At 37.5% G+C, this 13,036-nt stretch overlaps 3 protein-coding genes across 3 annotated transcripts; 1 reads left to right on the plus strand and 2 right to left on the minus strand.

Moving 5' to 3' along the window:
• Nucleotides 1-943: 943 nt before the first annotated feature.
• On the minus strand, nt 944-4,518 carry LOC145949519 (uncharacterized). The gene is made up of 2 exons (XM_083059521.1): nt 3,156-4,518; nt 944-1,081 (listed from the first exon to the last, which is right to left on the minus strand). The coding sequence occupies exons 1-2, from the start codon at nt 4,488-4,490 to the stop codon at nt 1,055-1,057; spliced, it is 1,362 nt and encodes a 453-aa protein (XP_082915647.1). The 5' UTR covers nt 4,491-4,518; the 3' UTR covers nt 944-1,054.
• A 610-nt stretch (nt 4,519-5,128) lies between these two features.
• On the plus strand, nt 5,129-7,015 carry LOC145949952 (uncharacterized). Its single transcript, XM_083060860.1, has 2 exons — nt 5,129-6,595; nt 6,866-7,015. Exons 1-2 carry the CDS (start codon nt 5,129-5,131, stop codon nt 7,013-7,015), a joined length of 1,617 nt encoding a protein of 538 aa, XP_082916986.1.
• Nucleotides 7,016-7,585: 570 nt separating this feature from the next.
• Nucleotides 7,586-11,953, minus strand: LOC145949520 (uncharacterized). Its single transcript, XM_083059522.1, has 2 exons — nt 10,088-11,953; nt 7,586-8,032 (listed from the first exon to the last, which is right to left on the minus strand). Exons 1-2 carry the CDS (start codon nt 11,936-11,938, stop codon nt 8,006-8,008), a joined length of 1,878 nt encoding a protein of 625 aa, XP_082915648.1. The 5' UTR covers nt 11,939-11,953; the 3' UTR covers nt 7,586-8,005.
• Nucleotides 11,954-13,036: the final 1,083 nt, after the last annotated feature.

Consider the following 13,036-nt stretch of genomic DNA (forward strand, 5'->3'; position numbering starts at 1 on the left):
AACAAGAGTTTTAGGCCTTTATTTACTAATTACAAGTACTAAAACACCATAGAGTAATTAGACTTCACAATCCTTGATACAATTCACCATCTTGGCCTTATTGTTATCTTTGGGCATTTCTTCAAGAATGAGGGCCGTAACTTGTTGCAAAGCATCTTTGGCCTTTTTAGTCCTCGCCCTAGTCATTGGTCCTCCAAGTCCTTTGAGTGCTCCTAAATCCTTGCCCATGTCCTCATCACTTTAACAAGAGTTTTAGGCCTTTATTTACTAATTACAAGTACTAAAACACCATAGAGTAATTAGACTTCACAATCCTTGATACAATTCACCATCTTGGCCTTATTGTTATCTTTGGGCATTTCTTCAAGAATGAGGGCCGTAACTTGTTGCAAAGCATCTTTGGCCTTTTTAGTCCTCGCCCTAGTCATTGGTCCTCCAAGACTAAAGCCGTCCATGATGGCTATTCCAATAAGATTTCTTTTGTGCACCAAAATAAAAAGATTGTCCTCAAGCCTTTGAGTCCTAAAGAGGTGTGTGAGGATCAATTGAGGATGAGAGAAAAGATTTCTTTGGAGAGAAAAGAAAGTGATCTTGAGAAAAAGAGTGAACAAAAATTTAAAAAAAAGAAAAGGAGTGAAACACAATAAATCTCTATCACTTTCTTTGCTTAAGATCACTTTCTTTACTACAAGTGAAAATATGTTCTATTTTTCATTCCCTCCCTCTTGAGAAGAATTTGTCCTCAAATCAAAGTCTCCATCTTCTACATCAAAGAGAGATAAATCAGAAACATTAAAAGTGGAACTAACATTGTACTCACCGGGCAATTCAATCTTGTAAGCATTGTCATTTATTCTTTCAAGTACTTGAAATGGACCATCCCCTCTTGGCAAAAGCTTTGATTTCCTTTGTTCCAGAAATCTTTCCTTTCTCATGTGTACCCAAACCCAATCACCAGGTTGAAACACAACTTTCTTTCGCCCTTTGTTAGCATGTTTTGCGTAGCTCTCATTTTTCTTCTCAATTTGAGCCTTCACACGTTCGTGTAACTTCTTCACATAGTCTGCTTTGGCCTGCCCTTCTTTATGTTTAAAAACAGAAATGTTAGGCATAGGCAATAAATCAAGAGGAGTCAATGGGTTAAAACCATACACAACCTCAAAAGGTGAACAATTTGTGGTGCTATGGACAGCCCTATTATATGCAAATTCAACATGAGGCAAACTTGCTTCCCAATATTTAATATTTTTTTTTAAAACAGTCCTAAGCAAGGTTCCCAAAGTTCTATTGACTACCTCAGTTTGTCCATCAGTTTGTGGGTGACAAGTTGTTGAAAATAATAATTTAGTACCTATCTTTCCCCACAAAGTCCTCCAAAAATGACTAAGGAATTTAGCATCCCTATCACTTACAATACTCCTTGGCACACCATGAAGTCTCACAACTTCTTTGAAAAACAAATCAGCCACATGACACGCATCATCTACCTTTTTGCAAGGTATGAAATGTGCCATTTTTGAGAACCTGTCAACAACCACAAAAATAGAATCTTTGCCATTCTTTGTTCTAGGCAGTCCTAACACAAAGTCCATAGATATGTCAATCCAAGGATATTCAGGAGTTGGCAAAGGAGTATACAATCCTTGCGGTAATGATTTAGATTTAGCCATTTTGCACACAACACAATGTTCACAAAATTTTTGCACATCACGTTTCATATGAGGCCAAAAAAAATGTTCTTGTAAAATTTCCAAAGTATTTTTAATCCCAAAGTGCCCCATCAAACCACCACCATGTGATTCACTAACAAGCAATTCTCTAATGGAACATCCAGGCACACACAATTTGTTTTCTTTAAATAAAAACCCATTGTGCTTAAAATACCCATTTTGAGATAATTTCTCACATGCAGCATATATTTCACCAAAAGTTTCATCAGAAGCATACATTTCTTTCAAAGATTCAAATCCAAGCAATTTAGTTTCAAGAGTGGAAAGTAATGTATGTCTCCTTGATAAAGCATCAGCCACAATGTTCCCTTTGCCCCTTTTATGTTTTATGACATAGGGAAATTGTTCCAAAAACTCCACCCACTTGGCATGCCTCTTGTTAAGCTTGCCTTGTCCCTTCAAATACCTTAGGGACTCATGATCACTATGTATTACAAATTCTTTGGGAAAAAGATAGTGTTGCCATGTTTTCAAAGCTCTTACCAAGGCATACAATTCCTTATCATAAGTGGAAAAGTTAAGGGCAGCCCCACGTAATTTTTCACTAAAATAAGCAATTGGATGGCCTTCTTGTAACAACACAGCCCCAATACCAACATTGGAAGCATCACATTCAATTTCAAAAGATTTAGCAAAGTTTGGTAAAGCAAGAATAGGCGCATTGGTTAACCTTTGCTTAAGAGCAACAAAGGCTTCCTCTTGTTTCTCTCCCCACTTAAAACCCACATGTTTCTTTACTACTTCATTAAGAGGTGCTGCCAAGGTGCTAAAGTCCTTAACAAACCTCCTATAAAAACTTGCCAAACCATGGAAACTTCTCACTTCACTCACGGATTTAGGTGTGGGCCATTCTTGGATGGCCTTAACCTTTTCCTCATCTACTTGTACTCCTTTAGAACTTACAACAAAACCAAGGAATACAACATGATCAGTACAAAACACACATTTTTCAAGATTGGCAAACAAATGTTCTTCCTTCAGCACATTCAAAACAGATTTCAAATGTTCCACATGCAATTCAAGAGAAGTGCTATAGACAAGAATATCATCAAAATATACTACAACAAATTTGCCAATAAATTCCCTCAAAACATGGTTCATCAATCTCATGAAAGTACTGGGTGCATTAGTTAAGCCAAAAGGCATAACCAACCACTCATACAAACCATATTTTGTTTTAAAAGCAGTTTTCCATTCATCACCCTCTCTAATTCTAATTTGATTATACCCACTTTTCAAATCAATTTTAGAGAAAAAACTTGCACCATGCAATTCATCAAGCAAATCATCAAGTCTAGGAATTGGGTGCCTATATTTTATGGTGATGTTATTTAGAGCCCTACAGTCAGAACACATTCTCCATGTACCATCTTTTTTAGGGACCAAAATTACTGGAACAGCACAAGGACTCATGCTATTTCTTACCCATCCTTTGGCCATGAGTTCATCCACTTGCTTTTGTATTTCTTGCGTTTCTTGTGGATTGCTTCTATAAGCTGGCTTATTGGGTAAAGAAGCTCCTGGAATGAGATCAATTTGGTGTTCAATTCCCCTCAAAGGTGGTAGTCCACTTGGTATGCTTGATGGAAAAACATCACGAAATTCCTGCAAAAGAGATTTAACACTAGAAGGTATTTCCAATTCATCAAAAGTGTTAGTGTTTAAAATCTGATTTTTGCAATACATTAGATAAAGGGGCTGTTTAGCAAGGAACAACCTCTTCACCTCACTCTTTGTTGCCAAAAGACTCTCTCTTCTCTCAAGTGTTTCACTCCTTTTCTTTTTTTTAAATTTTTGTTCACTCTTTTTCTCAAGATCACTTTCTTTTCTCTCCAAAGAAATCTTTTCTCTCATCCTCAATTGATCCTCACACACCTCTTTAGGACTCAAAGGCTTGAGGACAATCTTTTTATTTTGGTGCACAAAAGAAATCTTATTGGAATAGCCATCATGGACGGCTTTAGTGTCAAATTGCCAAGGCCTTCCTAAAAGTATGTGGCTGGCCTCCATTGGAACTACATCACATAGCACCTTATCTTTGTATTTTCCAATGGAAATCTCCACTTCTACTTGCCGCCTCACTTGCACCTCTCCATCCTCACTAAGCCACTGAAGTTTATATGGTCTAGGATGTGGTTTAGTGTCTAAATTTAGCTTTGACACTAATCTAGCACTAGCCACATTAGCGCAACTCCCTCCATCAATAATCACCATGCAAACCTTTCCATTGATGGAACACCTTGTGTGGAAAATATTCTCCCTTTGGCTTATTTCTAAAGGATTCATTTGACTACCCATCATTCTCCTTATCATCAATAAATCTCCCTCAAGGGCCTCCTCCTCCTCCTCAATGTCACCTTCCTCTTCTTCACTAACATCAGATTGGCTAGTGTAATCCCCATTCTCCTTGAGAACCATGGTCCTTTTGGTAGGACACTCATAGGCATAATGACCCATGCCTTGACACTTAAAACATTTTATGTCTTTACTCTTCTTTTGAGGCTGTTCTAAGGTCTTAGAGGATGATTTTACATGAGAAGTAGATGCTGGATTGCTTGAAGTGGCAGTCACCTCCTTCTTATTTTTGTCCTTCCAACTAAAGGAATTATAATTAGAAGAACTCTTCTTGGTCACACTTTTTCTTTTGAGTTGTTGTTCCACTTGAATGGATTTGTGCAGCAAATCTTCTATATCAACAAATTCCTGCAATTCAACAACATCACGAATATCATTATTCAAACCATTAATAAAACGAGCCATGGTTAGTTCCGGATCTTCTTCAACATTGGCTTGCTAAGAAAGAACACTGATAGTGATATGGTGTTCTTAGTAAGCATTTATTTCTGATATGGTGAATTGTATCAAGGATTATGAAGCATTGGCTGCTGCCCACTGATAGTGTTCTCATTACCATTGATATTACCTTAGTGTTCTTTCTTTATTTCTGAACCATTGCAAAAATTAGGCCTGAATAGTATTAAAAAAAAAAAAAAATCGTGAATATATAAAAAAAAAAAAAAAAAAAAAAAAGTTGTGGCTGAATGGTTCATGCGTTTAGAACACTTAAGACTCAAAATTTAAGGTAATATTTCGGTTGGGTTGAAGGGTGTTACTAACTTATCTAAAATTCCAGTTTTTGATTCCTAAGTTTCCTTGTTTTCTTTTTGAATTTTAGGTGACTGTTTTGTATTCCTTTCTTCTTTTTTTTTTAAGCCTACCCTGAACCTTGCTTTTAACACAAAATATCAAATTTGTGGTTTGTTCTTTGTGTTGTCTATTTTTGAATTGCTTTTAAAAAAAAAAAAAAAAGAGTGATCTTTTTACGAGTGTAAACACGTGAGAAGAGTGGTGAGGTCCTATTTTCTTTGTGTTTGTTAGTACTCTTGTTTTTTTTGAAGATGGCAGATGGAGATCATTTGGATGGAACACAAAGACTCTTGTTCGACGCTATTAATGCTCAAATGCAAAGATTATTGAGAGAAAACAATGAGGAGTTGTATGGAAGAATTGAACGATTAGAGAATTATGAACATCATGAAGAAGAAAGGAGAGGAAGAATTGGTGGTGCTCCTAGGCAAAACAGAATTGAAGGTATTAAACTTAATGTTCCTCCATTTAAGGGGAAGAGTGATCCGGAAGCCTATGTGGAATGGGAACTCAAAATAGAACATCTTTTCACTTGTAACAATTATGATGAAGAGCAAAAGGTGAAACTTGCAGCAGCTGAGTTCTCAGACTATGCACTTGTGTGGTGGAATAAGTTGAAAAGAGAAAGGTTGAGAAATGAAGAGCCTTTGGTGGAGACTTGGGCTGAAATGAAAAAGCTCATGAGGAAACGTTATGTGCCAGCTAGCTATGCTAGAGATGTGAAATTTAAACTTCAAAAATTGTCACAAGGCACCAAGGGAGTTGAAGAGTATTACAAAGAATTGGACTTGCTCATGATGCAAGCCAATGTTGAAGAAGATCCGGAACTAACCATGGCTCGTTTTATTAAGGGTTTGAATAATGATATTCGTGATGTTGTTGAATTGCAGGAATTTGTTGATATAGAAGATTTGCTGCACAAATCCATTCAAGTGGAACAACAACTCAAAAGAAAAAGTGTGACCAAGAAGAGTTCTTCTAATTATAATTCCTTTAGTTGGAAGGACAAAAATAAGAAGGAGGTGACTGCCACTTCAAGCAATCCAGCATCTACTTCTCATGTAAAATCATCCTCTAAGACCTTAGAACAGCCTCAAAAGAAGAGTAAAGACATAAAATGTTTTAAGTGTCAAGGCATGGGTCATTATGCCTATGAGTGTCCTACCAAAAGGACCATGGTTCTCAAGGAGAATGGGGATTACACTAGCCAATCTGATGTTAGTGAAGAAGAGGAAGGTGACATTGAGGAGGAGGAGGAGGCCCTTGAGGGAGATTTATTGATGATAAGGAGAATGATGGGTAGTCAAATGAGTCCTTTAGAAATAAGCCAAAGGGAGAATATTTTCTACACAAGGTGTTCCATCAATGGAAAGGTTTGCATGGTGATTATTGATGGAGGGAGTTGCGCTAATGTGGCTAGTGCTAGATTAGTGTCAAAGCTAAATTTAGACACTAAACCACATCCTAGACCATATAAACTTCAGTGGCTTAGTGAGGATGGAGAGGTGCAAGTGAGGCAGCAAGTAGAAGTGGAGATTTCCATTGGAAAATACAAAGATAAGGTGCTATGTGATGTAGTTCCAATGGAGGCCAGCCACATACTTTTAGGAAGGCCTTGGCAATTTGACACTAAAGCCATCCATGATGGCTATTCCAATAAGATTTCTTTTGTGCACCAAAATAAAAAGATTGTCCTCAAGCCTTTGAGTCCTAAAGAGGTGTGTGAGGATCAATTGAGGATGAGAGAAAAGATTTCTTTGGAGAGAAAAGAAAGTGATCTTGAGAAAAAGAGTGAACAAAAATTTAAAAAAAAGAAAAGGAGTGAAACACTTGAGAGAAGAGAGAGTCTTTTGGCAACAAAGAGTGAGGTGAAGAGGTTGTTCCTTGCTAAACAGCCCCTTTATCTAATGTATTGCAAAAATCAGATTTTAAACACTAACACTTTTGATGAATTGGAAATACCTTCTAGTGTTAAATCTCTTTTGCAGGAATTTCGTGATGTTTTTCCATCAAGCATACCAAGTGGACTACCACCTTTGAGGGGAATTGAACACCAAATTGATCTCATTCCAGGAGCTTCTTTACCCAATAAGCCAGCTTATAGAAGCAATCCACAAGAAACGCAAGAAATACAATAGCAAGTGGATGAACTCATGGCCAAAGGATGGGTAAGAAATAGCATGAGTCCTAGGCAAAACAGAATTGAAGGTATTAAACTTAATGTTCACTTGGATTGCTAAATTCATGAGCAATCCTTGCCTTATTAGTCCTCTTGATTTATTGCCTTATTTATCTCCACTTGGTATGCTCAAAGGTGGTAGTCCACTTGGTATGCTTGATGGAAAAACATCACGAAATTCCTGCAAAAGAGATTTAACACTAGAAGGTATTTCCAATTCATCAAAAGTGTTAGTGTTTAAAATCTGATTTTTGCAATACATTAGATAAAGTGGCAGTCACCTCTCCATCCTCACTAAGCCACTGAAGAGCCTTTGGTGGAGACTTGGGCTGAAATGAAAAAGCTCATGAGGAAACGTTATGTGCCAGCTAGCTATGCTAGAGATGTGAAATTTAAACTTCAAAAATTGTCACAAGGCACCAAGGGAGTTGAAGAGTATTACAAAGAATTGGACTTGCTCATGATGCAAGCCAATGTTGAAGAAGATCCGGAACTAGTCATTTTAAAATCTTTGAGTGAACAAATCCTTTGGCCTTTTTAGTCCTCGCCCTAGTCATTGGTCCTCCAAGTCCTTTGAGTGCTCCTAAATCCTTGCCCATGTCCTCATCATTCCCTCCCTCTTGAGAAGAATTTGTCCTCAAATCAAAGTCTCCATCTTCTACATCAAAGAGAGATAAATCAGAAACATTAAAAGTGGAACTAACATTGTACTCACCGGGCAATTCAATCTTGTAAGCATTGTCATTTATTCTTTCAAGTACTTGAAATGGACCATCCCCTCTTGGCAAAAGCTTTGATTTCCTTTGTTCCGGAAATCTTTCCTTTCTCATGTGTACCCAAACCCAATCACCAGGTTGAAACACAACTTTCTTTCGCCCTTTGTTAGCATGTTTTGCGTAGCTCTCATTTTTCTTCTCAATTTGAGCCTTCACACGTTCGTGTAACTTCTTCACATAGTCTGCTTTGGCCTGCCCTTCTTTATGTTTAAAAACAGAAATGTTAGGCATAGGCAATAAATCAAGAGGAGTCAATGGGTTAAAACCATACACAACCTCAAAAGGTGAACAATTTGTGGTGCTATGGACAGCCCTATTATATGCAAATTCAACATGAGGCAAACTTGCTTCCCAATATTTAATATTTTTTTTTAAAACAGTCCTAAGCAAGGTTCCCAAAGTTCTATTGACTACCTCAGTTTGTCCATCAGTTTGTGGGTGACAAGTTGTTGAAAATAATAATTTAGTACCTATCTTTCCCCACAAAGTCCTCCAAAAATGACTAAGGAATTTAGCATCCCTATCACTTACAATACTCCTTGGCACACCATGAAGTCTCACAACTTCTTTGAAAAACAAATCAGCCACATGACACGCATCATCTACCTTTTTGCAAGGTATGAAATGTGCCATTTTTGAGAACCTGTCAACAACCACAAAAATAGAATCTTTGCCATTCTTTGTTCTAGGCAGTCCTAACACAAAGTCCATAGATATGTCAATCCAAGGATATTCAGGAGTTGGCAAAGGAGTATACAATCCTTGTGGTAATGATTTAGATTTAGCCATTTTGCACACAACACAATGTTCACAAAATTTTTGCACATCACGTTTCATATGAGGCCAAAAGAAATGTTCTTGTAAAATTTCCAAAGTCTTTTTAATCCCAAAGTGCCCCATCAAACCACCACCATGTGATTCACTAACAAGCAATTCTCTAATGGAACATCCAGGCACACACAATTTGTTTTCTTTAAATAAAAACCCATTGTGCTTAAAATACCCATTTTGAGATAATTTCTCACATGCAGCATATATTTCACCAAAAGTTTCATCAGAAGCATACATTTCTTTCAAAGATTCAAATCCAAGCAATTTAGTTTCAAGAGTGGAAAGTAATGTATGTCTCCTTGATAAAGCATCAGCCACAATGTTCCCTTTGCCCCTTTTATGTTTTATGACATAGGGAAATTGTTCCAAAAACTCCACCCACTTGGCATGCCTCTTGTTAAGCTCCTTAGGGACTCATGATCACTATGTATTACAAATTCTTTGGGAAAAAGATAGTGTTGCCATGTTTTCAAAGCTCTTTCCAAGGCATACAATTCCTTATCATAAGTGGAAAAGTTAAGGGCAGCCCCACGTAATTTTTCACTAAAATAAGCAATTGGATGGCCTTCTTGTAACAACACAGCCCCAATACCAACATTGGAAGCATCACATTCAATTTCAAAAGATTTAGCAAAGTTTGGTAAAGCAAGAATAGGCGCATTGGTTAACCTTTGCTTAAGAGCAACAAAGGTTTTTTCTTGTTTCTCTCCCCACTTAAAACCCACATGTTTCTTTACTACTTCATTAAGAGGTGCTGCCAAGGTGCTAAAGTCCTTAACAAACCTCCTATAAAAACTTGCCAAACCATGGAAACTTCTCACTTCACTCACGGATTTAGGTGTGGGCCATTCTTGGATGGCCTTAACCTTTTCCTCATCTACTTGTACTCCTTTAGAACTTACAACAAAACCAAGGAATACAACATGATCAGTACAAAACACACATTTTTCAAGATTGGCAAACAAATGTTCTTCCTTCAGCACATTCAAAACAGATTTCAAATGTTCCACATGCAATTCAAGAGAAGTGCTATAGACAAGAATATCATCAAAATATACTACAACAAATTTGCCAATAAATTCCCTCAAAACATGGTTCATCAATCTCATGAAAGTACTGGGTGCATTAGTTAAGCCAAAAGGCATAACCAACCACTCATACAAACCATATTTTGTTTTAAAAGCAGTTTTCCATTCATCACCCTCTCTAATTCTAATTTGATTATACCCACTTTTCAAATCAATTTTAGAGAAAAAACTTGCACCATGCAATTCATCAAGCAAATCATCAAGTCTAGGAATTGGGTGCCTATATTTTATGGTGATGTTATTTAGAGCCCTACAGTCAGAACACATTCTCCATGTACCATCTTTTTTAGGGACCAAAATTACTGGAACAGCACAAGGACTCATGCTATTTCTTACCCATCCTTTGGCCATGAGTTCATCCACTTGCTTTTGTATTTCTTGCGTTTCTTGTGGATTGCTTCTATAAGCTGGCTTATTGGGTAAAGAAGCTCCTGGAATGAGATCAATTTGGTGTTCAATTCCCCTCAAAGGTGGTAGTCCACTTGGTATGCTTGATGGAAAAACATCACGAAATTCCTGCAAAAGAGATTTAACACTAGAAGGTATTTCCAATTCATCAAAAGTGTTAGTGTTTAAAATCTGATTTTTGCAATACATTAGATAAAGGGGCTGTTTAGCAAGGAACAACCTCTTCACCTCACTCTTTGTTGCCAAAAGACTCTCTCTTCTCTCAAGTGTTTCACTCCTTTTCTTTTTTTTAAATTTTTGTTCACTCTTTTTCTCAAGATCACTTTCTTTTCTCTCCAAAGAAATCTTTTCTCTCATCCTCAATTGATCCTCACACACCTCTTTAGGACTCAAAGGCTTGAGGACAATCTTTTTATTTTGGTGCACAAAAGAAATCTTATTGGAATAGCCATCATGGATGGCTTTAGTGTCAAATTGCCAAGGCCTTCCTAAAAGTATGTGGCTGGCCTCCATTGGAACTACATCACATAGCACCTTATCTTTGTATTTTCCAATGGAAATCTCCACTTCTACTTGCTGCCTCACTTGCACCTCTCCATCCTCACTAAGCCACTGAAGTTTATATGGTCTAGGATGTGGTTTAGTGTCTAAATTTAGCTTTGACACTAATCTAGCACTAGCCACATTAGCGCAACTCCCTCCATCAATAATCACCATGCAAACCTTTCCATTGATGGAACACCTTGTGTAGAAAATATTCTCCCTTTGGCTTATTTCTAAAGGACTCATTTGACTACCCATCATTCTCCTTATCATCAATAAATCTCCCTCAAGGGCCTCCTCCTCCTCCTCAATGTCACCTTCCTCTTCTTCACTAACATCAGATTGGCTAGTGTAATCCCCATTCTCCTTGAGAACCATGGTCCTTTTGGTAGGACACTCATAGGCATAATGACCCATGCCTTGACACTTAAAACATTTTATGTCTTTACTCTTCTTTTGAGGCTGTTCTAAGGTCTTAGAGGATGATTTTACATGAGAAGTAGATGCTGGATTGCTTGAAGTGGCAGTCACCTCCTTCTTATTTTTGTCCTTCCAACTAAAGGAATTATAATTAGAAGAACTCTTCTTGGTCACACTTTTTCTTTTGAGTTGTTGTTCCACTTGAATGGATTTGTGCAGCAAATCTTCTATATCAACAAATTCCTGCAATTCAACAACATCACGAATATCATTATTCAAACCATTAATAAAACGAGCCATGGTTAGTTCCGGATCTTCTTCAACATTGGCTTGCATCATGAGCAAGTCCAATTCTTTGTAATACTCTTCAACTCCCTTGGTGCCTTGTGACAATTTTTGAAGTTTAAATTTCACATCTCTAGCATAGCTAGCTGGCACATAACGTTTCCTCATGAGCTTTTTCATTTCAGCCCAAGTCTCCACCAAAGGCTCTTCATTTCTCAACCTTTCTCTTTTCAACTTATTCCACCACACAAGTGCATAGTCTGAGAACTCAGCTGCTGCAAGTTTCACCTTTTGCTCTTCATCATAATTGTTACAAGTGAAAATATGTTCTATTTTGAGTTCCCATTCCACATAGGCTTCCGGATCACTCTTCCCCTTAAATGGAGGAACATTAAGTTTAATACCTTCAATTCTGTTTTGCCTAGGAGCACCACCAATTCTTCCTCTCCTTTCTTCTTCATGATGTTCATAACTCTCTAATCGTTCAATTCTTCCATACAACTCCTCATTGTTTTCTCTCAATTCTTCCATACAACTCTAATCGTTAGGCTTCATAATCCTTGATACAATTCACCATCTTGGCCTTGTTTTCATCTTTAGGCATTTCTTCAAGAATGAGGGTCGTAACTTGTTGCAAAGCATCTTTGGCCTTTTTAGTCCTCGCCCTAGTCATTGGTTCTCCAAGTCCTTTGAGTGCTCCTAAATCCTTGCCCATGTCCTCATCATTCCCTCCCTCTTGAGAAGAATTTGTCCTCAAATCAAAGTCTCCATCTTCTACATCAAAGAGAGATAAATCAGAAACATTAAAAGTGGAACTAACATTGTACTCACCGGGCAATTCAATCTTGTAAGCATTGTCATTTATTCTTTCAAGTACTTGAAATGGACCATCCCCTCTTGGCAAAAGCTTTGATTTCCTTTGTTCCGGAAATCTTTCCTTTCTCATGTGTACCCAAACCCAATCACCAGGTTGAAACACAACTCTCTTTCGCCCTTTGTTAGCATGTTTTGCGTAGCTCTCATTTTTCTTCTCAATTTGAGCCTTCACACGTTCGTGTAACTTCTTCACATAGTCTGCTTTGGCCTGCCCTTCTTTATGTTTAAAAACAGAAATGTTAGGCATAGGCAATAAATCAAGAGGAGTCAATGGGTTAAAACCATACACAACCTCAAAAGGTGAACAATTTGTGGTGCTATGGACAGCCCTATTATATGCAAATTCAACATGAGGCAAACTTGCTTCCCAATATTTAATATTTTTTTTTAAAACAGTCCTAAGCAAGGTTCCCAAAGTTCTATTGACTACCTCAGTTTGTGGGTGACAAGTTGTTGAAAATAATAATTTAGTACCTATCTCTCCCCACAAAGTCCTCCAAAAATGACTAAGGAATTTAGCATCCCTATCACTTACAATACTCCTTGGCACACCATGAAGTCTCACAACTTCTTTGAAAAACAAATCAGCCACATGACACGCATCATCTACCTTTTTGCAAGGTATGAAATGTGCCATTTTTGAGAACCTGTCAACAACCACAAAAATAGAATCTTTGCCATTCTTTGTTCTAGGCAGTCCTAACACAAAGTCCATAGATATGTCAATCCAAGGATATTCAGGAGTTGGCAAAG

This window comes from Cajanus cajan, chromosome 7 (assembly GCF_000230855.2).
Source record: "Cajanus cajan strain Asha chromosome 7, NIPB_CcT2T_4, whole genome shotgun sequence".
NCBI lineage: Eukaryota > Viridiplantae > Streptophyta > Magnoliopsida > Fabales > Fabaceae > Cajanus > Cajanus cajan.